General features: G+C 39.2%; 1 protein-coding gene and 1 pseudogene across 1 annotated transcript in view; both read left to right on the top strand.

Annotated features, from left to right (window-relative positions):
• The window catches only part of Vps13b (vacuolar protein sorting 13B), a 560,112-nt gene that overhangs the window by 352,318 nt on the left and 180,670 nt on the right, over positions 1–27,124 (top strand). Inside the window, exon 35 of the mRNA NM_177151.4 lies at positions 22,212–22,349. Within this exon, the coding sequence (NP_796125.2) occupies positions 22,212–22,349 (138 nt within the window). The remainder of the gene's footprint in view (positions 1–22,211; positions 22,350–27,124) is intronic.
• Positions 10,162–11,708, top strand: Gm18994 (predicted gene, 18994; annotated as a pseudogene).

Consider the following 27,124-nt stretch of genomic DNA (forward strand, 5'->3'; position numbering starts at 1 on the left):
TGTTATATCTTAAAGTAATTCTATTAAATGTATCAATGTAATATTTTAAATTGCTTACCTTCCTTTTTATGTAGTCAAGTCCTCTTATTGACTTAGCTCTTCTTTCCCTTTCTCTGTGCTTTTATTTTATACTCAGACCATCTTAGGATAGTCACTCATTCATGCAGCTTGAACTTCTGCCTCTTATCAATCAAATGCAGATGCTTGGGAACCCATAATAAGGGAGACCCAATTTCTGCCCGCAAGCATTTCACTTTGTGTACTAACTGTACTGAGTATTACTGATAAAGGTTTAGAGAATATAGGGCTTCACACTCTGAAGTGTGCTAGGAGGCACTTAAATGGCCTCAGTGAAACCTCAACTTGTGCTTCTCCAGAGACAGTTTAGAAAAGCTCTACCAAATGGCCTGAATACAGAGGACTGCTTAATTTTATTAGTGGTGGATTCAGTTTCCCTTCTGCCCTCTATGGGTTCTAATAAGAAGGCTGGCTGGGTGTGGTGATGTATGTCTTTAATTCCAGCACTTGGTAGGCAGAGGCAGGTGGTTCAGTCTGAGGCCAGCCTGCTACAGAGTGAAATTACAAAACAGCCAGGGCTACACAGAGAAACCAAAAGAAGAAGAAGAAAAGAAAACAGTCTGTATTTATTGCAATCATGGTTTCTACATATGAAATAACTTGTTTTTATGTAACTTTTCTCAAGACCTTGTTTCTTCTCTCTATGATTATCATGTACTTGAACTTGATTTCTTTGAATTTATTCATTTTTACATTCTATGAGCCTCTTAATGCTTTAAATTGGTTTTTTGCTTTGTTTCTAGTACATGTGAGGACTTGGAGAAATCATTTGTTCAAATTTGTTTACAGCCTCACTATCATGGAGTTTATTGACTTTTTCAGTTTTTGGTTGAATGTTTGAAACTTGGGCATTTCTATCCATTTTGAGTATATGTACCTTGGCCTTTTGAAATATAGTTGTAATAACTACTTACACTCTTACATGCCTTTGTCACTGTCATGATAGCACAGCCACCAACTTTCTCCATACATACATACACACATGTGTACATACATATACACACAGATACACTAGCTCTCAGCACAAACTAAGAATAGAATGAGAAAAGGTTACAAGGTTTCCCTTCCCGTTCCTGAAAGCATAGGGGCCTTAATTCCCAGCAGCTTCTCTTGGGGTTTTCCTTTTCTCCTTCTCATCTCTGTGCAGGCAGCTCAAGGCTCACTCTCAAAGTTATAAGAAAAAGAACAAAGACAAACCATACTCAGAAACTCACCCCTCAGTGAGTCATATCTTAGAGCTTGACACCCTTCCTCATTTGTTTTGGTTGTATTCATTTAGAGAGAGAGTGATAGTTTACAGTTTTGAATAGGAAGTGAGTTAGGCAGAAATGAATTCATCCCTTTAAAAATAGTACTAGAAATTCTGCAGTTTTAGTTTGCAGACCAGTAGCTAGGGCCTTGAATTCTGAAAACATTACTACATGATTGCCTGCAGAAGTCATAGGATACTGTCTTCACATATGTGAGCGTGGGTTGCTTGAGTAGATCCTAGTGAATAACTACTCTCAGGGAACTGTCAGCATCAGCCTAGATTCTCAGTGCCACACTACAGCTGCTGCCCAAATATGCAGAGGTAGCAGTGCTGGTTTCTCTAGATCATTAGAGCTTGTTTTTATGCAGATTCATGTGGAAAAGGAAGCACTGTGAAACTATCTTCATTGCCAATCTACCTTCCACAGAATGTATGACTTACATATTTGCATACACACATATGCCTATGTATGTATAATATACATATGTACTTACATATATATACATATACATAAAATATAAAATTTGTTAGATTCTAACCAGAATATGTGGCAAGTAAAATCTACTACTTAAGTACATCTAATTTATAAACTTAAAGTTAGATATATATTGTAACACTTATCATATTAATCATCTTATTGGTAAAGTATAATTTCTAATTTGTACTACCTAGTGATCCCAAATTATACTACTTCAATTAATTTTCAATATGGTCCAAGTAAATAATATATTTATAAGTTGTGTTTTTAAAGATTTTAATTATTAAAGTTATATATTGAGAACCTTTTTCATGCTCTTCCTACCTGGAACAACCTCTAGTAGAAATGAGGTCTCTGCCAATACTTTTATCTGTAGCAGCTGTAGTATTGGCAATTCTCATTTAAATAAATATGTATGTAGTTGTTTTCAACATAATCATATTAGTTGTGTTTATAAATATTTTAAATATTTGGTTTTTTTTTAAGATAATGAAGTCCAGATTTATATTGCCTCATAACTTGACTGTGTACCCTAAGGCAACTTCAAATTATCATTTTCCTTATTTGTTTGGGAATTTTGCTGTTTGGTTTTGAAGAAACAAGTGTGCCATCTGGTACCTTGTGAATGAGTTCAACCATTCTAAGGGACTTATACAACCCCATCCTCATTAGTGCACAGTCAGGCCAGCATCTTCTTTCTCATAATGAGCCAAATGAAAACAGCTCCTTTGCCCACTCAGAATTTCTGTACTGATAATAACTTTTCAAGTATCAGATAAATTATAATAGAAAATTTAAAGTTTATTGGAAAGTATACTGAGAAAAAGCAAAGTGTATTAACACTTTGTTGGATGGTAATCTCAAAGACAATGTATGTAGCATTGGATATTTTTCTGTATTTTAAAGTGCTGTAAATATTAGGTAATATTAAGTAGAGCCCTAGAGCACTAGAATTATTGATAATCTATACTGAGTTCTAATCCCTGCTCTGCTCCTTATAGCCGTGTGTGGCTGTAAGCAAATGAATCTTAATCTCTCTAAGCTCTTGTTTCTCTATCTGTGACATGGGGGTGATACTGGTGGCTGCTTCTTGGGGCTGTCAGGAGGAGCAGACCAGTGTATAGTATATGGAGTCTTTAGTTCATTGTGTGGCACAGAGCTTAATACATGTTAATGCTACTGTGACTGCTTTTATTATTTTTGTTACTAACTTTAAGTCTGTTCAAAATAGTAACTGTAATTGGCTTTAAAATATTCATGTCTCAGTGTCATTAAAACTATTGTGCAACGTGAAATGTTTCAATTACATCAGTTGGCTGGATTACCATTTCAATAGGACTACAGAAAATGTGCCAAGGACATTTGAATAAATCAACAGTTGAAAAATCATAAACTAGTTTCTTACACCTTATAAATCTTATCTTGATTTCATTGAGCATTATGGCTTTATGAGAAGGATTGAATTACATATGTCTTTAGAATATGAGGTTGTTAATGTCCCTAGAAAGGTTTAAAATTAACTTTTGACTTTAGTGTCATAAGGATTGCAACTTGAAGGCTGATCTGAAAATTTAGCTTCTAGGAACATTTCTTGCTGGTCTGTGACATGCAGTGACACTGGTTCACACACTTTGACATCCCTCGGGTAGATAGTGAAAAGTATATTTCTCATGACCCAACTGTTGAGGAGAGTTAGTTATATATGATGAAATATATTGAAAAGAAAATCACAAAACTTGACTTTTTATCTGATGCCCAGGCTCTTTCACACAGCAATTGATTTTTGATGATTTAATTTCCTTTATCTATAAAAGTGATACAGTAATATCTGTTCTGTATACTTTTGTACATTTTAATGTTGCAGACTTCTTTGCTTAAAATAGGGATATTTTCAGTTAGAATTAAGTTAATCTTCTTTGGATGTGAAATTAGCTTTTATTAAATAGGAGGGTAAGCACCTGTGTTAAATTGCACCAAATTTTACTCAAATGTCATCCTGTAAAATATAACTCATGCTGTAATTTAACATAAAAACAGCTAAATAGGAAAAATATTTAGAAAATTATTTAGAAAGAGCAAAACCAGGCAAAATGAAAAAGTCAAAAGAAATGCAGGAGTTATCATTACACACACTTTTCTCTGATGAGAGAGAAATGCATTGAGTTGTCATTACATACTCTGTCCTCTGATGAGTGTCATTAAGTAGAAAGAACTTTCTTTGTAAGAACCAAATGTTGGCTTAGATTTCAAAACCTACTTTTAATAAGGGTTCTTAAATGCTTTAACCTCCCTTCTAGGAAGTAAACCTGTTTAGAAATAATTCTTTGGACCAAGTCCAATCTGCATTGTCAGGAAATCAGCAGTTCAGATCACAGGAGTTAGCAGTGGCAGCTCGATCCACTCACAAGCACCATTCACAAATCCACAATAGCAGGTCAATCCAGAAGAAACCACAAGACTGCTGTATCCTATTTAGAAGTAGAGTCAGGATAGCAAACACAAATCAGCAGCAGTGACGAAACCCAGCATAAACAGCCAGGCCTCCGTTGAATTGGCACAAGTCTGCAGGAGTGACCAGGGACTGCAGGAGAAATTCTCTGCTGTGACTCTCTCAAGGAAGTGAAGATCAGCAAAGACTAAGGCATGAGATCAATGAAGTATTATAAAGCTAGCTATGTCAGCCAGCTGTCACTATCCATTGAGTCCTATTTATACTCCCTCCAAACATCACATGTCCTCCCACAGATCTAGCCTTGGCAAAACTCCATGTGAGTCTGTATCAGCTGACATATCCAGAAACTTCCCCTTCACTCTGCCAAACAGCCCACGTCCAAGGAAGTGGCAAGAAACTGCCGGAACACCACCAGAAGCTTTTTAGTGCATTTCTTTCTATAAAGTCATGACAAACAGTGACCAGTGAGGAATGGCGAAACATACCAGTATGATCCAGCATCGTATACTGTTGGGTTATATTCATATTTCTTCTTAACCTCATACAGTCTTGCTCGTATTTGCCTTATCAAAACATCCTTTTACCTGTGTCCACCTCAGGAAAACATTCTTTCATTTGTCTTCTTTAGCAAAGCATCCTTTCACCTGTGTGCTCCAGCAAAACATCAGTTGACATAACTGACTTTCCAAAGAAACCAGAAGTTTCTACTTCAACCAAGGACACTTTAATCCTGTCTCTCTATATACTCATTTTGTAGGATACAGAAGAGCAGAGCATGAGCAAACGAGTGCTTACGTGTCTGTGCAGATGCTAGATAGCAAACTGAGCGGCAGCTCACCTGGGATCCAGGGCAGTTCAGAATTAGATTCCTAGTTATGATCTGTCCAGACATTGAATTATTTTAGCATATGCTTGGCCTTCATCCTTCACAATTTAATTTTCAGGTATTATAGGCCCCTCATAGACTATATTAGATTCTGTGGCTTTTTAAAGTTAACAAAAAAAGACTAATTATTTAAACTATAAATCATAAAACAAATATAAAAGAGCATAAAAAGCTTACATATTATACATTTCTGTTTTCGTGCCCAGTGGTCAGGAGATGCCTGGCCTTTCAATTGCAAGGACTTACACTCTATACACTGTGAAAGCCAGATATAGCTGTAGCCTCATACTGACCTCCCTTGGAGCTTCACCATCTTCAGTTTATAGAGCAATACATGGGTCCAGTATATAGGACCTCCACGTTGCTACTCATTAAATTATCTACAAGCTCTATTGATAAATAAACATTCCTTTTTAAAAGATTTGTTTATGTGTATGAGTGTTTTGCCTTCATGTATGTAGATGTACCACATGTATGTCTGGTGCTCATAGACTAGAAAAGGGCACCAGTTCTCTGGAACTTGAGTTTCAAACACTTGTGAGCCAACATGTGGATTATGGAAGCCACCCTGCTTCCCTGAACAGCAGTGCTCTTAAATACTGCCCAATCTCTCCAGCTGTAGGTGCATCCATTCTTGACTGGGCCTAAAAAATTCTTAGCAAAGAAATTATCTTTTCTCAAAAATTCAGAAAAGTGTGATGGCTGTGGGGTCCCTGGGTCCCCCAGAAAAGGAATCTTTAAAGTGTACCACAACTAATATCACATCTAAAGTATTTTATCATACTGAACTTTGACTAGCTGTGAAGCCTGCTTCATCTTCCTTTGGACCCTGATATAGCTATCTCTTGTGAAGCTATGCCAGTCCCTGGCAAATACAGAAGTGGATGCTCACAGTCATCTATTGGATGGAACATAGGGCCCCCAATGAAGGAGCTAGAGAAAGTACCCAAGGAGCTAAAGGGGTCGGCAACCCTGTAGGTGGAACAACAATATGAACTAATCAGTACCCCCAGAACTGTGTCTCTAGCTGCATATGTAGCAGAGGATGATCTAGTCGACCATCAATGGGAGGAGAGGCCTTGGTCTTGCGAAGATTATATGCCCCAGTACAGGGGAATGCCAGGGGCAGGAAGCAGGAGTGGTGGGTGGGTTGGGGAGCAGGGCAGGGGAGGGTATAGGGGACTTTCGGGATAGCATTTGAAATGTAAATGAAGAAAATATCTAATAAAAAATGAAATGAAAAAAATAAAAAATGGAATTTTGCTATGTTCACTAACTTCTTTGTAATTCATGGTGGGGTCATGTTTTGGTTTCTTCTTTGCATCTACTCAGACACTATTGTTTTTAGTTCAGAAAATTGAAAGCTGGGCTGTTTGGCTTGAAGATTATTTAATTGATTTATTCATATGTAGGCCATATACTTAAGGGATGCAAATGAACACAAGAATATAATTTTGTTAATCATCAGAATTGAAATAAGATGAACTTGTTAGGTTTGTAATGTTTAATAGGGATATAAAAATGTTCATTATTTGAAGCTTTGGTTTTATTTTTAATTAAAGTAGCTTTTTTATATGTATATATATATAACTTCTACTGGTGAACAAACCTCATTATTTTTACCTTTTTCATTATATTCCACTTATTTTAGATGGGAGATACAGAAAATTAAACTACATGGAATAGACAAGTGAAAGGAATACCATACACTTTGTGGTAGTTTTATAAGAATGGGCTCCATCGGCTAATATATTTGAACGTTTAGTTATCAGGGTCTAGCCCGATTTAAAAAGGATAAGTTGGGGCTGGAGAGATGGCTTGGTGGTTAAGAGCCCTGACTGCTCTTCCAGAGGTCCTGAGTTCAATTCCCAGCAACCACAAGGTGGTTCACAACCAACTATAATGGGATCCGATGCCCTCTTCTGATGTGTCTGAAAAAGCTACAGTGTATTCATATACATAAAATTAATAAATAGATCTTTTTTTTTTTAAAGATAAGTTGGTTTGGCCTTATTGGAGGAAATGTGTGAGTACAGTGGGCTTTGAGGTTTCAAAAGCCAAGCCAAGCCTGGGTGGGGGTGTGATGTGGGGGTGGGGGGGAACACCAGCCAATATCAGAATGCTGTACTCTCAGCTACTGCTCCAGTACCTGCCTTTATGCCACCATCCTCCCTGCCATGATGAAAATGGACTAAACCTGTAAAACTGTAAGCTACCCCAGTTATATGTTTTCTTTTATAAGAGTTGTCCTAGTTATGATATCCCTTCACAGTAATAGAAGAGTGACTAAGATAGAAGTGGGTACCAGGGAACAGGGCATTACTGTGATAGGCCTGACCATGCTGTTTGTAGTCGGCATATGGAAGACTTTGGGACTTTGAACTAGAAAAATCAGTTAAATACTTGAAATGGGGCTTACTGGGCTCTCTTAGTAGGAGCATGGAGGAGAGCAGTAACAATGTTAATGCTTAATTTTCTTTCCACATACAACCACAAGTGTACTCCCCACTGCCTGGAATAGGTGGCAAAGTACTTTAGGCTAAAAGACTAAATAGTCTTTTTAGTGTTCTATACCTTATCTCAAAGTCTTATTATCTCAGTTGATGTCAGGAGAAACACAAATATCTACTTGATACACACACAGAGAGAGAATGAGAGAGAGAGAGAGAGAGAGAGAGAGAGAGAGAGAGAGAGAGAGAGAGAGAGACTTACACAAACACACACCAAAATAGGACAGAAATGCTTTTGGCGATTACAATCCTGTGTATGGCCTTAGCTAGTATTATAACCACCTTCTTCACCTACCCATTATGTATTTCCTCTATGCTCAGCAAGTACTTAAACCTGGAGGGACTAACCATAACCTCATTTTTGAAATGTCTGAGCCCTTTGTCACCCTGCCTGCATTTGATTATTGCAGTTTCTCATTTATCTTAATGACAAAATTTAATAATACCAAGAGACACCCTAAAGGACCTCCTACATTCAAACATAATTTTGTAACTCTCTTGATTTAAAAAAGATCACTGGCCCAAATTGGCCATGGTGGTGGGGAGGTGTTGTATCTAAACTCCCAGTTCACTGGAATGTTGGTTGTGACTCCCTGATAGAAGTGCACCCTCCTCTTCTGTAAGCAAATGAAGTGGAAAGTCATAAGAACGTGATGCAGTTGTTTAGTTTTTTTCTAGTGAGTTAATAGGAGTTTATGGGAAGTAATAACATTCCCATTTCCAGTCATTTGATTCCTGGACCACTAAGTCTTGACCATCGGAAAAGTTTTATCATATACTAGATAGTGGTTTAAATCATATGCCAACTTCTGAAGAACTCTGGCATAACCCTACAAACTTTGTCCACCTAATCTGGTGCAATAACTGTTTATAAAAGGCCATTCCACCTTTCTATTAAAGCAGCTTCTTTGATATGGTGGGTAAAGGTAAGACTAATTAATTCCATGGGCATGGGCCCACTGTCACACTTCTCTATTTACGAATTTAGTTTCTTGGTCAAAAAAATGCTGTATGAAATATGATGATGTAGAATAAGGTACTCTGTAAATCCATGACTAGTAGTTTTGGCAGAAGTATTATATTCAGAAAAAGCAAATCAATAACCATTGTAAGTACTGATCCTTGCAAGAGCAAAACATTGCCCTTTCCATGATGGAAGTGTTCCAATGAAGTTATCTTAGAGGCCATTGGGTGGTTACACTACAAGATGATACCATACCATGGATACAGTGTTGATCTCTGGCTGTTGAAAGGTTTGGTATTCATTACAAATCATAATCAGTTCAGGTCTGGTGAGTGAAAGTTCATGTTGTTGAGCCAAGCATAGCCTTTGTTTCTTTGGCCACTTTATTCATGGGCCCATTGGCAATGATGGGAATGGCCAGCAAAAAATGTTGACGGTCCATAGAATGAGCCATCTTATCTATATAATTATTGAGCTCCTCCCTTCCCTTGTCCCCTCTTGATGAATATTTACATGGGACACAAGAACATCTTCATGTTCTTTGCCTACACAGAGAGATCTATCTCTTCTGCCAATATCTTTCTCACCAGTGTTTCAGTGTTATTCCTTTTAAGTCCATAACCACTGAGCAAAACCATTGTCTGTGCCCCATATATCAGTATGTAAACATGCATATGGCCATTTTTCCTTCCTAAAAATACATATGATCATATGCACCAAAATCCTATCCACTGGGAATAGTTCTGTCTCAGAGAACATAAACCTTTAGCTGTCTACTTCTGTGGATGATACCCAAATAATGTGCAGAACCAAGACCTAGCCTTTTCTTTCTCAGCCAACCAATCATAAAACATGTACCATGAAGCCATACATGCATGTTTGGATACCAAAAGCATTGTAATAGGAGTAGGAATCATGGGTGTTTGGACAACTACTTCATGTAACTTGCTTATAACAATTAACACATATTTATGCTCAATTGCCTATGTACCATGTTGGGTTGCTGTTTTGAGTACCCAACTTTATTGATTATATTTCAGTAGAGGTGGTACTAAGTGCTACTGTTTTCATTTACAACCTAGGGGATATAGAGGGGACTCAGCTTCAAAGCAAACAAGCAAGGAATGATAGCTAAAATGAGCAAAACTCCACTAGTCAGTCGTCCTCTAAATATTACTAGTTTTTCATTAGCAGAAATTTATAAGAGCTTTCCGTCATAGGGAAATTTAATGCGCTGAAGGTGTATCTCATTTAAGTTTGCATTCATATCCACAGTAGAATAAAGCCTTATGGTGATTCATATTGTCAACTTGACAGAATCTAGATTCACCTACAAAACAAATTTCTAGGCATGATTGTGAGGAATTACCAAGATAAATTAATTTGGGGGCATGCCCATGAGGGAATTTCTATATAAGATTAATAAAGATGGAAAGTAATCCCTAATTGGACAGTACCATCCAATGAACTGGGCTCTTAGGCTGAATAAGAAGAGCAAAGTGGAGCAGAGGTTAGGATGCCATAGTGAGGAAGCCGCTGTTTCCAGTGTCGGCCCCTCGCTCCAGTGCCGAGTTTCCCACAGCAGCAGTGGGAAACATTATGGCATCTATGACTGCAGTGGCTACTTCAAGAGGAGTGTGAGAGGGAGGCTCATCTACAGGTGCCAAGTCGGGGCAGAAATGTGCCCAGTGGATAAGGCCCATTACAACCAGTGCCAGGCCTGCTGGCTGAAGAAGTGCTTACAAGCAGGCATGAACCAAGATGCTGTGCAGAATGAGCGCCAACCCCGGAGCATGGCTCAGGTCCACCTGGATGCCATGGAAACAGGCAGTGACTCCCGATCAGAACCAGTGGTGGCCTCTCCTGCCCTGGCAGGGCCCAGTCCCTGGGGCCCCACATCTGTGTCAGCATCTAGAGCCATTGGCCACCACTTTATGGCCAGCCTCATCACCGACACTGAAGAGAATATTGATGTCACCAGCAATGACCCCGAGTTCCCTGCATCTCCCTGAAGTCTGGATGACATCCATGAGACATCGGCTCTCCTGCTCTTCATGGAAGTCAAATGGGCCAAAAACTTGCGTGTGTTTTCCAACCTGCCTTTCTGGGACCAGGTGATCTTTCTGGAAGAGGCATGGAAGGAGCTTTTTCTTCTTGGAGCCATTCAGTGGTCTCTGTCCCTGAAGAGCTGCCCACTGCTGGCACTACCACCGAGGCCTCTGGCAGCTCTCAGGGCAGGCTGGCCTTGGCCAGTGCAGAGATGCACTTCCTACGGGAAACCATCTCCCGGTTCCGAGCTCTGGCAGTGGATCCCACAGAGTTTGCCTGCCTGAAGGCCCTGGTCCTCTTCAAACCGGAAACATGAGGCTTTGTAGGACCAATCCCAGGTAATGCTAAGCCAGCATAGCAAAGCTCACCACCCCAGCCAGCCTCTGAGGGTTGGGAAATCGCTCCTCCTGCTCCCATCTTTGAGGTTCCTCGCGGCTGAGCGCATGGAGCTTCTCTTCTTCAGAAAGACCATGGGGAACAGTCCGATGGAGAAGCTCCTGTGTGACATGTTCAAAAATTAGTGTGAGTGCCAAGTGTTCACAGGCACCCGAGTGGGCAACACATCTTAGAAGCTAAATATTTCCCTGCCTTTCTCATCCAGTAATTCCACGTGCAGGTATTTGTACCTAGCAGAAGTTTCTCCCAAAATACATTATTGGCATATTCATTGCCGCCCTAATCTTAATACCCCTAATTCTGCTTGGACAGTAGAATGCATGGATGTATTGATATATTCATAGGAGAAACGCTGTGGCAAAAAATGAAGAAAAAAAAAAAAAAAGAACAGTAAGTCCACGGGACATGGAGACATTTCATAGGCTGGAATTTGAACAAAAGCCAGGCATGTTTATCCTGTGGTCAAGACCAGAGGCAGGGAGGGGAAGGGAAGGAGGTGGGAGTGAAAAGAAAATGAGAAAAGAAACAAAAGCAGAATAGACTGGTAGAGAGAAAGCCAGAAGTCACCTCTGGGTGGGTAGGGGGTCAGAAGAGGGGAAATGGCCTCCCACAGTAGGAATGCCCTTTATTTGGATCCGGCTGAGCATGAGTAGCATCGATCTCTTCCTCTGACTAGCAGCCTCAGGCTCCTGCCACCAGAAGTAGTTTACCTTGATGTATTATACCCTGGAACTGGGAGCCAAAATACTCCTTCCCCAAGTTGCTTTTCTTGGGAGTTCTGTCACAAGGAGGAAAATAACTGATGCAGGTGTCCTAAGACAATTGTACCCATGTAATCAAAACATTTTTGTGACTCTTGTCTTTGTATAACAAGGTATAAAAAAATAGCAAAATAAAAATGTTGCCTGGAACTGCCAGAGAAAATAACTACTAGACTAATATCCGCTTCCCTTTGTAGCAGTAGCACCAGTACTAGTAGCACTGATGAGAGCCACCATTAAGAGGACAGAAGTGAGGGTGAGAACATAGATTATACTGGTTTTGAGTCCCACTGTAGGCCTTTCTATTGTAAGACCCCTGAAACTGGGGAGTCCTCCGCTCAAGTCCCGGGATGAGCTGGCCAGGCCCCAGTAACTCTAGAGAAAACCACAACTGATGCAAAACTATTTGACTTGAGTATTCTCAGCCCATAGAAAATGGTCTGTGTATTAAGATGGTATATCCATGAAGTCATTAATCAACCAATGAACAATGGTTCTGCTTGGAGGGTGGCACAGACATTAAGTAAGGGTAAGGTTCTAGTTCCTTGGCTGTGATAATTTTGAAAAGCAGTCATCTCAGAAAAAGAGTAACTTATAAGGTCATCTTCTTCAGAGTTGATACAATAATTATAAATATCAAGCAAACATTCTGTCTCACTCTTTGTTGTTCTCTTACAAGCCATCTCCCAAATTATCTACGTTTCTTTTGGCTGTATAGATAATTTTGAAATATGTAAGCTGTTCTGAAAACCATAGAATAGTGTAAAAACATCAAATAATCCTACTAATAGAGAGGCTGAGATAGGAGAATCATGATTTCAAGACCATTATGTGATACACAGCAAGATACTGTCACATACAAAGAAGCAGAAAATGTATATGGGTTGTGCAATATTGGGCCTACTTCTCCACTTATCAAATTAGAGAGACCCCTGGGTGACAGCCAACAAATTTCCAATTCCTCATATTTTTTCATTTCAGCCAACTAGGATATGTTAGTAATATTAGTTTCAGATATTAAGGAAAAGTAATTATTACTTTCTGTTATTTCTGTTGTTATTATTGTTTATTATTATGTTTGTGTGGCTATCTTCTTTGGGGTTTGTTGAAAGAGTACTTTCTTGCTTTTTCTAGGGTGTGGTTTCCCTTGTAGAGCTGGATTTGTGGAAAGATAATGTGTAAATTTGGTTTTCTCATGGAATATTTTGTTTTCTGTGTCTATGGTAAGTGAGAGTTTTGATAGGTATAGTAGCCTGGGCTGGCATTTGTGTTCTCTTAGGGTCTGTATGACATCTGCCCAGGATCTCGTAGCTTTCATAATCTCTGGTGAGAAGTGTGGTGTAATTCTGATAGGTCTGCCTTTATATGTTACTTAACCTTTTTCCCTTACTGCTTTTAATATTCTTTCTTTGTTTAATGCATTTGGTGTTTTGATTATTATGTGATGGGAGGAATTTCTTTTCTGGTCTAGTATTTGGAGTTTTGTAGGCTTCTTATATGTTCATGGGCATCTCTTTCTTTAGGTTAGGGAAGTTTTCTTCTATAGTTTTGTTGAAGATATTACTGACCTTTTATGTTGGGAACCTTAACTCTCTTTTATACGTATTATCCTTAGGTTTTGTCTTCTCATTGTGTCCTGGAATTCCTGAATATTTTAGATTAGGAGGTTTTTGCATTTTACATTTTCTTTGACTGTTATGTCAATGTTTTCTATGGTATCTTCTGCATCTGAGATCTCTTGTATTCTGTTGGTGATGCTTGCATCTATGACTCCTGATCTCTTTCCTCAGTTTTCTAACTCCAGGGTTGTCTCCCTTAATGATTTCTTTATTGTTTTTCTTTCCAGTTTTAGATCTTGGATAGTTTTGTTATTTCTTTAGCCTGTTTGATTTTTGTTTTCCTGTAATTTTTTTTTATTTTTTCATTTTTTTATTAGGTATTTTCCTCATTTACATTTTCAATGCTATCCCAAAGGTCCCCCATACCCACCCCCCCAATCCCCTACCCACCCACTCCCCCTTTTTGGCCCTGGCGTTCCCCTGTACTGGGGCATATAAAGTTTGCAAATCCAATGGGCCTCTCTTTCCAGTGATGGCCGACTAGGCCATCTTTTGATACATATGCAGCTAAAGACAAGAGCTCTCTGGTACTGGTTAGTTCATATTGTTGTTCCACCTATAGGGTTGCAGTTCCCTTTAGCTCCTTGGGTAATTTCTCTAGCTCCTCCATTGGGGGCCGTGTGACCCATCCAATAGCTGACTGTGATCATCCACTTCTGTGTTTGCTAGGCCCCGGCATAGTCTCACAAGAGACAGCTATATCTGGGTCCTTTCAGCAAAATCTTACTAGTGTATGCAATGGTGTCAGCATTTGGAAGCTGATTATGGGATGGATCCCTGCATATGGCAATCACTAGGTGGTCCATCCTTTCGTCACAGCTCCAAATTTTGTCTCTGTAACTCCTTCCATGGGTGTTTTGTTCCCATTTCTAAGAAAGGGTAAAGTGTCTACACTTTAGTCTTTGTTCTTCTTGGATTTCATGCGTTTGGCAAGTTGTATCTTATATCTTGGGTATCCTAAGTTTCTGGGCTAATATCCACTTATCAGTGAGTACATATTGTGCGAATTCCTTTGTGATTGGGTTACTTCACTCAGGATGATACCCTCCAGGTCCATCCATTTGCCTAGGAATTTCATAAATTCATTTTTTTAATAGCTGAGTAGTATTCCATTGTGTAAATGTACCACATTTTCTGTATCCATTCCTCTGTTGACGGGCATCTGGGTTCTTTCCAGCTTCTGGCTATTATAAACAAGGCTGCTATGAACATAGTGGAGCATGTGTTCTTCTGACCGGTTGGGACATCTTCTGGATATATGCCCAGGAGAGGTGTTGCGGGATCCTCCGGTAGTACTATGTCCAATTTTCTGAGGAACCGCCAGACTGATTTGCAGAGTGGTTGTATAAGCTTGCAATCCCACCAGCAATGGAGGAGTGTTCCCCTTTCTCCACATCCTCGCCAGCATCTGCTGTCACCTGAGTTTTTGATCTTAGCCATTCTGACTGGAGTGAAGTGGAATCTCAGTGTTGTTTTGATTTGCATTTCCCTGATGATTAAGGATGTTGAACATGTTTTCAGGTGCTTCTCTGCCATTCGGTATTCCTCAGGTGAGAATTCTTTGTTCAGCTCTGAGCCCCATTTTTAATGGGGTTATTTGATTTTTCTGGAGTCCACCTTCTTGAGTTCTTTATATATATTGGATATTAGTCCCCTATCCGATTTGGGATAGGTAAAGATCCTTTCCCAATCTGTTGGTGGCCTTTTTGTCTTATTGACGGTGTCTTTTGCTTTGCAGAAGCTTTGCAATTTTATGAGGTCCCATTTATCGATTCTTGATCTTACAGCACAAGCCATTGCTGTTTGATTCAGAAATTTTTCCCCTGTACCCATATCTTCGAGGCTTTTCCCTACTTTCTCCTCTATAAGTTTCGCTGTCTCTGGTTTTATGTGTAGTTCCTTAATCCACTTAGATTTGACCTTAGTACAAGGAGATAGAAATGGATCAATTCGCATTCTTCTACATGATAACCGCCAGTTGTGCCAGCACCATTTGTTGAAAATGCTGTCTTTTCTTTAAGGGGTTTTTATGTTTTCTCTTTAAGGGCTTCTACCCGTTTGCTTGTGTTTTCCTGTATTTCTTTAAGGGAGTTATTTATGTCCTTCTTAAAGTCTTCTATCATCATCATGAGAAGTGAAGAAGTGATTTTAGATTGGATTCTTGCTTTTTCAGTGTGATGGTGTATCCAGAACTTGCTATGGGGGGAGATTTGGATTCTGATGATGCCAAGTAACCTTGGTTTCTGTTGCTTATGTTCTTACGCTTGCCTCTGCCATCTGGTTATTTCTAGTGCTACCTGCCCTCAATATATCTGACTGGAGCCTGTCCTTCCTGTAATCCCAGTTGTGTCAGAACTCCTCAGAGTTAAGCTGTCTTTGTGATCCTGAGATCCTGGGTGTATCAGAGTTCCTAGGAGTCAAGCTGCCTCTGGGACCCTGAGATCTATCCGGGTGTGACCAAGTCCCTGGGATCCTGTATTCCTGTGTTCTGTGATCCTGTGATCCTGTGATCCTGTGCGTGTCATCTTTGATGACACCTGGGAGTGGAGATTCCTCTGGGTGATGTGGGACTAGCTGCATAGTTTGTGCCCAAGGTCTGCTCAGGGCACCGGCCCAGACCAGAACGAACTCGTGTCACTGGTCAGGCAGAGTTCCTATGTGCCTAGGTTCCGCTGATCCCATTTACTTCCAATGTTGGGAAAGATGTTGTGTCCTCCTCCTCTTTGATCCTATGATCCTGGGCGTGTTAGAGCGCCTAGGAGTGGAGCTTCCTATGGCTGTTATGGGACTGGCTTCAGGAGTTCGCACCCAAGGTCTGCTCAGGGAAGAGCCCAGACCGCAAGGCGGCTTTTTAAAATTCAAAATTCATTACTCATAAAGTGATTAAGGGGATGATCCATCTAAAGTGCTTGATGCTCTTTCAGAGGGCCAGGGTTCTGTTTCCAGCACCCACATTAGACAGCTGTAACTACAGCTCTGTGAGGTCCAGTGCCTTCTTTCAGCATCCATAGGCATGCATGCACACAAATAAAGAAGTGAGAGTAGGTGGGTTGGTAAGTTGGGGGAGAGAGGAAGAGATAGGAGTTTTCAGAGGAGAAACCAGGAAAGGGAGATAACATTTGAAATGTAAATAAAGAAAATAAGCTGGGCATCTTTAATCCCAGCACTTGGGAGGCAGAGGCAGGTGGATTTCTGAGTTCGAGGCCAGTCTGGTCTACAGAGTGAGTTCTAGGACAGCCAGAGCTACACAGAGAAACCCTGTCTCTAAAAACCAGAAAAACAAAATAAAACAAAACAACAACAAAAAGAAAATATCTAATAAAAAAATAGAGAGAAAAAAGTAAGTAAGTAAGAAGTAGGTGGGTGGGTGGGTGGATAGAAGTGTTAAGTTTTCATCTCTGATGAGTAGCATTTCAAAGTGCCTATGTACAGTACTCATCATCTGTTCAATGCCATGTCATTCTCAAAGGAGGAAACAACACCAAGATCTGTGGCAAAAAGAAACATGTTTCCTCTTAAGACCTATGTAAAAATTCAACTGTGTTATGATAGAAATAAACCTTCCATCCTCTGGGAGGACAAAGCAGAATAACCAATAAAGCTTTTAAAATGGTATTCAGCGGTTCATGTGAGCTTGGCAAACACATTCTTTATAAGTAACAGATTTCAAAGAACTTTTGGATATTTATTTCTACGTCTCTTTTGAATTGTCTTATGTCATATTTTATGCAATCCAAATATTAACCAAAAATATATTTATCATGACTATTAGCAATTAAAAATAACACCAGTGTTTTTCAAGATGGCTGTCGTCAGCTTCAGTGGAAACATTTCCAGTAAACTAAGGAAATAAGAGTTTCTTTGAAGGAATGCAAAGCCATCTTCCAGCACAGACAAGCCTCCTGTTCAACATTGGGTTCTGATTAACCTGTGGCTGGCTTTTGAGACTTTCATAGATATTAAAAGGAGGTTTTCTGAATTGTTCTCTTTGGATATTTTGGAACGATAGAATAAAGATTTTTCTATTGCAAGTTTTCTCAAAAGGAAAATAAATGTTACAAGTTTGTCCCTCTCTGAAGTGAGTTCTCATCATGAGTAAACATGTGCCTGTGAGCACTTAGTCACCTTTCTCTCATTTCCCACCAATGGCTTCTCATAAAGAACAACTTTCCCTGTTTTCTTAAGCTTAGCAACACGAGTTAAATGCAGTCATGAACTCCAGCAGTTTATCATTTGAGAGCTTCCAGTACTTGATTAACCAAGTGCTCACTACATATGCATCAGCCTGGGGGAGCCTCCACTGTGCAACAGCTGTCTCTGACTGTCACTGTGTTTATATGATCTTTACAAGCTCCTTTAATCTTAGTTCATCGACTGCTTTCCCAGGTATGTGGACCTTGAAGAATGTGTAATGCACATCTCAGTGTCTAGTCCTGATGATAGAACTTAGGAGAAACTAAATTGACAACAGCACTCAGTATGTCTAGACATCCTCTTCATCATGTCGTCCAGTCCTTAGAGCATGATCTGACTTAGAGTTAGACATTGCTCAAGAATTCACAGATACCTTTCTGCTAAGGCTCAGAGAGGACATAGCATGAGTCCTATTCTACACTCAGTAGCCATCAACTCTAAAGTTACATGCTTTTGATATTTATAAGTTCACTTATTCTGCCAACCTTATAAGTCCATGAACACTTTTAAACCTAGTTATACAAATGTTTTGTTAAGAAGTAGCTGCCAAAGTGCTGGCTTCCTAAGCTAGATTTCCTAGATTTTTATAGTTGCTTTAATTTCTAATTCTGGCTCTGCGCTTACTCTGCTTCGTTGGCTTACATCTATCTCCCTGCCTACTTAGGACTCTGAGATTGCTCAGAGCTGGTTTCTTGCCAGGGTTTAAGACGGCTAGACCCGCCACCTTCTGCCCTTAGAGGCACTGCAGTAAACCTTCACAGCCTGGAAAACATGCAGACACATTTTCAGAACTAGCATTCCTTTTCTAATCCTGTTACCTTTTGAACTTCTTTGGTAAAGAATCCAACTTTGTCCACTGTCCTTGAATAACTTATAGTTCCTTGTATCGGCATGTGCTTAAGCTTGTCTCACAATCAATCAATTATCTCCAAATAAATAAATAAATAGATAAAGGGTAAATAGCCAGATGTGCAGTGTTGTGAGTGCTGCTAATCCCAGCATAGGCAGGCTGATCAGGCCAGTCTGCTCTACCTAGTAAGTTCTTGAATAGTTCATGCTACAACCCCATCTGAGGAGAGGAGAGAGAGGGAGCATTATGTATGTGAGAGGGGGATCATATTTTTATTTACTAAACCTATTTCCTGTTTTTCTGATTTATTAACTGAGTAGTGTACTTTGAGGCTTTCTATAGTGGTGTATGGAATATTCTCTGTTGTTTGTAGCAGTGGCAGAGTGTTTTGGGCAGTGTTTATAGTGCTGTCACAAATTATTTTATTTTCCTTGAAGTGGGTATTGGGTTTCCCTGAATTTTTATTGCTTCAGATTATCATGGAGTCACCTTCCTTGAATATTAATCTATGCGTTTTTAAATGTTTCTGTAAAAGTGTAGAGAACTACATATGTTACATCTGATTCCAAGGGCATGGATTTTTAAAGATTGGATGAAAAATTCTTTGGGGACTCCCCTGTCTATACAAAAGCACTGCATGTTAAGTCACATCTACCACATGTGGGAGTAGCCATTTCCCCTCCATCCCCCACCCTTACCATATTAGTGACCTTTTGTCTACTTCAATTAATGAAGAATTGTTTTATCTCATCTGTCTCGGTGGACAGTGTGTAGACCTGCCTGCTTATCTTAAACACGCTTCAGAAGAATTAAACAGTAAAGAATTAAAAATGAAAACAGATTCATAATTACCTAAAAACACATATTTGAAAGTTAATCTTTGCCGGGGCCTAGCAAACACAGAAATGGATGCTCACAGTCAGCTATTGGATGGATCACAGGGCCCCCAATGGAGGAGCTAGAGAAAGTACCCAAGGAGTTAAAGGGATCTGCAATCCTATAGGTGGAACAACATTATGAACTAACCAGTACCCCGGAGCTCTTGACTCTAGCTGCATATGTATCGAAAGATGGCCTAGTCGGCCATCACTGGAAAGAGAGGCCCATTGGACTTGCAAACTTTATATGCCCCAGTACAGGGGAATGCCAGGGCCAAAAAGTGGGAGTGGGTGGGTAGGGGAGTGGGGGGGGGAGTGTATTGGGGACTTTTTGGATAGTATTGGGAATGTAAATGAGGAAAATGCCTAATAAAGAAAATTTTAAAAAAAGAAAATTAATCTTTTTTTCCTATATCTGTTGAATGATGTATACATACATAAAGCATTACAATGCACTTGAAAGACAGTTAGCATACATTGGTTCCTAGAAGTCGGTTAGAAAAGAACCCTGTAAATAAACTGATTTTCAGTAGGTGTAAATGTGTATACATGTATCCATTTGGGGGAAATTAATTTCTAAATTTAGCTTTCTGTCTCAAATGATTTCACATTTAAAACCTCCAGAAAGGCCTCCAGTATTAGAGGAGTGAATGCCTCCTCCCAGACCATGAAAACAGCATTCAGTTGGCCTAGTGATGGCCCAGCTTAGTCTGTGAGGATTTCTGCTTGGAGCTCTGATTGGTGACTGCTGAGACCTGGCACCCATCAGGTTTATATGAGTCTCCATGGTTCTGTCCAGCAGTAGCCATACTCTCTGCTCACTTTCCAGACATGGATGCCATCTCTCCTGTCACTGTCGAATGTGTTAGAAACTTACTGTCTGACTGCTTTGCATGACTTCCTGACACTGTCAGTCTTGATTGTGATTTAGTGTTGGTTAATGTATTACATTCTCACAGTCTATGTTGTCCTGCTACTCAGAATTCTGACTTCTAGAAAGCATAGAAAGTGAACTGCAGCTATTAGATGCTATAAGTACAATAAATGTCCAGCTTTCTGCAAATTGGACAGTACACTTGTGCTTCCTGTGAGTTGTTTTCTTCCACATTGTTCTGTGCCTCTGATTCATGTTTCAGCAGCAATTTCATAGATTTCCACTCATTAGGAGTCTGTTGCTTTCCTCTGTTAGCTCAGCATCATCACTGCCTGATTATTTTTTCTTCAAAGTGAAGAAAAAATGTCTACTTATCTACATCTAGCAGGAAGTGTTTACTTGATAAGATCACTTTTGATAACATAGAGAAGTAATACTCTGAGAAGGGACAGTCAGGTCCTGGTAGCTTGCATAGCTCCTGCAAACCGACTTAAATCTTCCAGCAACATAAGGTTATCATGTTTTCACAAGAGCTGGCTGTTGTATTTGTAAGAGAGAATAATGTATTGTTACTGTAGGGGGGCCTACTCCACATATCCCACTGCTTTAAAGTCACCGATCAGAAGAGGGAAGCATCCACCAGCTTAGTGTTTGATCTTTACCACATACTCTGAACGTCACAACCAATCACTTTCAGTATTTGCTTTGAAATAACATAAAGGTTCGTATGTGCCAAATTTTATAAGGATCACATGATAAGGTCAAGAAACACAAATTCCAAGGTAGAATTTATATGCCCAGTTCACATATGACAGTAATACTATATAACCATACATTGAATATAATATACTGTATGTAAAGGCTACTCTTGAAAGTAGGCCAGTCAGTAAAGCCTAAAATAAATAATGCTTTAGTAACAAATAATGCTTTAGTAACACATTTCAGATATTCTGAAAATCGGATAGATAATTTCTATGGCAAGAACATCCCTAATAAAATGGCATTTAAAGTATTTTAAAACACAGAATAAAACAATCATGAAACCGAAGAAAAACTGGATATTGAGATTTTTAAAGCCTATTACATTATTTACCAACATACAGCATACATTTTTACTTAAAGTTATATAAATAAAAACTATAGTTTTCCAAACCTTTAAAAGCAAATTCTTTGACATTAATATTCCAAATTATTCTTTTTTTAATTTCTATTAAAGTTTTAATGGATTCAATTTATATAAGAGCCTGACATACACAAAACAAAGTACTAGGTAATTATCAAAGAGAACAAAAGCTGTGAGTAGAATTCCAAATTATTCTTAAAGGATACATAATGTTACACAGAAAAATTTGAAATACATAATATAAAATAAAAAAAAGTCAAAATAGAAAAAAGCCTGAAGTTGTATTCATAATTAGAACTCGTAAAGGATTGACCAAACTTTATCATTCTAGAAGGTTCTGGAAAGCTACTGACAACAACTTCAAAAGCTTAGCAGTAAAAGCTGATTATAGTGTCAGAAAAACTCTGAAACAGATCAGATGAGCCCTGGAATAGCTCTGACCTATTGCATCGTTTGGACATGTCTGAGCCTTGAGCCTCTTTTTTTAAGCTGACAAGCTTGCCGCTTTTTTCCCTTTGTTTCCAGTATTGTGTGTAAAGTAAGATCCAGCCGTTCAACTATTAGTGTCCAGCAGCTCAGCATTCAAGCCTTACCTTCAAACAAGGACAGTGTGCCTTCATTTGAAATTACTTTGGTCTAGTTCTGGTTTACCATCCCACCTTGAACACTTAGCTTACTCTGTTTGATATATATGTATACATATGTATATACCACATATGTGCAATTAAAGGAAGTAATGACATCTACATAAAACAGTTGAACCTTCCTTTGATCTTGTTTATCCATACAGAGTCATATACCAAACTGTGGTGTGATCAGTGTTTTTCATTTTAATTTCGTTACTTAGATCCTGGGAAGACCCTGCCCGAAGCTTCTGACTATAACATCGTGTGGCTGCAGACTGTGCCTGGAGAAACAGACAGCAAAAGTGGGATCCCACCGTCTCTCGTCACACTACACATCAAAGACTTTCTTAATGGACCAGGTATGGAATCATAATGGAGCCCCTTTCTTCCCTGTGTGAACATAGAAACATGCCTATCCGATCTGTCAGTAAGGTGGACTCCCTTGCCTCACAGTGAATAGTTGGCCTGTTTTTCAGAAGTGGACTCTCTTGGACTTCCCATCCTAAAGATGGGAAAGCAGATGTGAATTTGAGTGAGCAGCTATGTCCTTAGTGACAGAAAGTGCCTACCTATGAAGGAGTAGTTGTCTGGAACCTGAAGAGCTCGTGCACTGTTGTTGCTTTTCCTCTTAATCATCTAGTGCTCTTAAAGGAATTGTTGAAATTTTCTTTTCAGTTTCTTACTGTTTGTGGATGATGAATAAGAGCATATATAAAGGAGCATGCCTATAAGCCCACTTACTTCAAATGCATCAAGGGTTTTGAAATACAGTAAGCACCAAGTTTTAGTTAGATAGCTTAATATCAAATCTTCACATATTTCAGAAGAGTCAAGGGTTAGCTACTCTTACTCTCCCTTCCTATAAATAAGGAGACTAAGGCTGAAACATGAAGACAATTAGCTGCAGTCACAGGGTAGATGAGCTGCTCAAACAGTAGCTTCATGACTGTGAAGAGTTGATCTTCCATTGGACAAGGCTAATCAGCATGGCTAGGTAAGAGTTTCCTTCTCTGTCTCCTACTCCTCTTACAGGCTCCCTTTTAACCCCTTCATCTATTTGCTCTCTTGTTCTGGCCCCTTTGGTGTGGTCTTTGTTATCTGCTTACTAGAACTGACTGTATTTAATTACACTTTTGTTATACTCACAGGGCTTCAGAATGTATTTGTTGTCAAAGGAATATTAGTTTCTTCATAAGAATTTTAAAACAAGGACATCAGACTGTGCTTAAATCTCCAGTAACAATTAAAAGGGAGGGACTTTTGGTAAAAGACTACCCCTACTAAAAAGGAGGGGCTTTTGGTAAGAGACACTACCCTATTCAGGTGGTGCTGATGTGCGTGCTGAGGCCTGGCAGTCATTTCTGCATAATGGTAACTAAAGAAGAAAGCCAGTCCTAATATCTGAACTGAGTTAACCCTGGAACTTCCTTGCTGGTTTCATGGGCCCTGTTCTGCAGCACATCTCTCTAGTGCTAGTGTGAAGAATTGATTGTGCTCATAGTAAGTATGTAGATGTGATCTTGGGAACTGACAAGAAAAGGGAAAACTTGTGGCTGGGTAAAGTCTTCAAGGCGATGGACTGCAGGAGTGTGAATCCCACCTCCTAGTAAATGAGAAATACCAGATTTTATTGAATCCAAACATGATCAATTGTAGGCAGAAAAATAACGTTTTATTTCCCACTAAGGAGAAAGTAAAGAACATCTGCCATTGAACCTGTAATGCCTGTTTCCCCTTATTCCAACAGTTGCTAGGTATTTCCTGATTCCAGAGCTGTTCCCTTAAAGGCCCAATGTGCCAGCACAGAGGAGGTAACACGAGATCAGCTGCTAGAGCAGAAACAGGCATTTGGAGCTACTTCTTGCTTCGCACTTATGTTCAGGTTTCCTTTTAGGCGGCCTTTCAGTTTTATCTTACAATTCAGATTATTGATTGGTCAGTTTGTTTGTTTATCTTGTATTAAGAGAAACTTATTTGGAATTGTTTGTTAGCTCTGACATTCCTTCTAAAACACTAGCCTAACAACTGAACTGTTTCACAATTTACTGTAACAAAAATTTTGCTTGCAGTAGACAATGTCAGCTCCAGCTCACACGTAGGTAGTAACCCACTGAAGTATTTCATTTCTTTCACTGTCTTGCCCATTTGTCTCATCACAATTAAGAGTTCACAAAGCTGTAGCAAGTAGTAGGATTAATTAAAGGAAAATCACAAGGCACACTAAAAACCTATATACATATAAAGAACATATTATGGTGTACATATTGGCAAGTCAATAAGATTATAAGGTTTGGGGTTTAGTTGTAGGTAGTGGACTGCTAAGATATGTGCTAGGACTAGGTGAAACTGCAGTTTACAATTTCTTCGCTTTCAAAGAAGTAGCATCACAGATAAGACAATTAAAGCAAATAATACTTTAATTTTATTGGCAACATCAGTGGTAGCATTAAAATCTTTTTGCGGTTAGGTTTTTAAATCTGTGTGCATATCAGTCATTCCCTGCTACATCTCTAAGCTGTGTATTTTTGTTTCCTTTTTGCGTGTTTTCTGGGCTGGGTTATGGTAACGGTAAAAATTAGGGTCCTGAAATATAGAGGGAAAACTGATTGTAAGTGTCTACCCTGTAAATTCCCTCGAAAGATATAAACATAGTTGCTCTTGGACTTAGCCTTTCAGATCCATTTTGAGGTTTGTTTTCTCTCAAGATGGCTGTCCTTTAGCCAATACTGTCCTTTAGCATTTAAATTTGTAAAAAGTGATCCTGAGTTGTTGAGTATCCCTTTATTTTTGTGTATTCTTTTAATAGTACCTTAGGCATATGATAGGTCTGATCCTCCACATCACAAGCTCCTTGAAGGTCTTCCCAAGCCCCACTTCCTTCCTCAAAGGTAAACAGTGCCCATTAGCAAGGTCAGTGGATTGGTGAAACCCATGAAACAGCAGCTACCACAAACTCTGGAACGGTATTTCCAGCAGGTGAGAGATTAGTTGGAACAAATTGGAGCCATTGCAGTTGAGCTCTCCTGGTTTCTTTCAACTTGTTTTAAAAATGTCGTCATTTTAGTACACAATCTAAGCCCTTGGAACAGTCCACAGCAGGTTAATTTGAATCATATGATGTGTCACTGCCCTCCGCTGACATGAGCTCTATTCCATGTGTGAAGCCATAATAAATCCATTCTCAACCGAGGAAAATTCCCTGTGAGAAGGTGAACTAATCCAGGCCTCACACTGGCATGTTAGCCTCTGTAATTGAAAGCAGGGCCACCTGTTCCCAGGATAGTTAGCTTACAGAGAAAAAAAAAATAGTGTTAGATCAGATATTTCTTACATTGAAAAACCACTTACTCTTTTTGCAAACTCACACTCAGCTATGAAGTGTTCACTGTGACATCACACACAAATGTAGGAATGTGCTTATGTGAGCCCACTTTAAACTTTGTTAACATAGCCATTCTTAACTTTGAAATAATTTTTTTTTAATTTTAACCGTAGCGGACATGTGAGCAGACCTGGTCAGGATGCAGACTTTTCTAATTAACTCAAGGTCATTTGTAAAGACATGTGTCTCCCTGGGATTTTTTTTTCCACTGATCTTTTGCACAAAAATTTCTGAATCATTGTCACTTTAGCTAAGAAGTGACATCTAAGAGACAACAAAAAACAAAGTTTCAAAGTGGGACACCATCCCTGAGTAGGTCTGGTTTATTATGCAATATATAATTAACATACCTCATTCATCATATCCTTGAAGTAACAAGATTATATCAAACTCAGGTTCTGAAGTGGCTGCCTTTATTACTGTCTGTTGTACATTGGGTTACCATAGAAACAACTACTGAGACCTGGTCTTCTAAAAGAATTTCTTGTTGAATTTTTCAATCAGATATATTGATGGCAGAGAGCACTTGAGATAATCAGGTGACGGGAGGTAAGCATAAGAATAGAAGCAACAGAAACCAAGGTTACTTGGCATCATCAGAACCTAGTTCTCTCACCATAGCAAGTCCTGAATACACCATCACACGAGAAAGGCAAGATATGGATCCAAAGTCACTTCTCATGATGATGCTGGAGGATTATAAGAAGGACATAAATAACTCCCTTAAAGAAATACAGGAGAACACAGGTAAACAGGTAGAAGTTCTTAAAGAAGAAACCCAAAAATCTTTAAAGAATTACAGGAAAACACATCCAGACAGGTGAAAGAATTGAACAAAACCATCCAGGATCTGAAAATGGAAGTAGAAACAATAAAGAAATCACAAAGGGAGACAATTCTGGAGATAGAAAACCTCGGAAAGAAGTCAGGAGCCATAGATGCAAGCATCACCAACAGAATACAAGAGATAGAACAGAGAATCTCAGGTACAGATGATACCATAGAAAACTTTGACACAACAATCAAACAAAATGTGAAATGCAAAAAGATCCTAACCCAAAACATCCAGGAAATCCAGGACACAATGAAAAAACCAAACCTAAGGCTAATATGTATAGAAGAGAAGGAAGATTCCCAACATAAAGGGCCAGTAAATATCTTCAACAAAATTATAGAAGAAAACTTCCCCAACCTAAAGAAAGAGATGCCCATGAACATACAAGAAGCCTACAGAACTCCAAATAGACTGGACCAGAAAAGAAATTCCTCCCATCACATAATAATCAAAACACCAAATGCACAAAACAAAGAATATTAAAAGCAGTAAGGGAAAAAGGTCAAGTAACATATAAAAGCAGACCTATCAAAATTACACCAGACTTGTCCCCAGAGACTATGAAAGCCAGAAGATCCTGGGCAGATGTCATACAGACCCTAAGACAACACAAATGCCAGCCCAGGCTACTATACCCAGCAAAACTCTCAATTACCATAGATGGAGAAAACAAGGTATTCCATGATAAAACCAAATTTACACAATATCTTTCCACAAACCCAGCCCTTCAAAGGATAAAAAAGGGAAAACTCCAACACAAGGAGAGAAACTATGCTCTAAAAAAAGCAAGAAAGTAATCTTTCAACAAACCTAAAAAAAGATAGCCACATGACCAGAATTCCAACTCTAACAACAATAATAACAGGAGGCAACAAGGACTTTTCCTTAATATCTCTTAATATCAGTGGACTCAATTC

This window comes from Mus musculus, chromosome 15, assembly GCF_000001635.26.
Source record: "Mus musculus strain C57BL/6J chromosome 15, GRCm38.p6 C57BL/6J".
Taxonomy (NCBI): domain Eukaryota; kingdom Metazoa; phylum Chordata; class Mammalia; order Rodentia; family Muridae; genus Mus; species Mus musculus.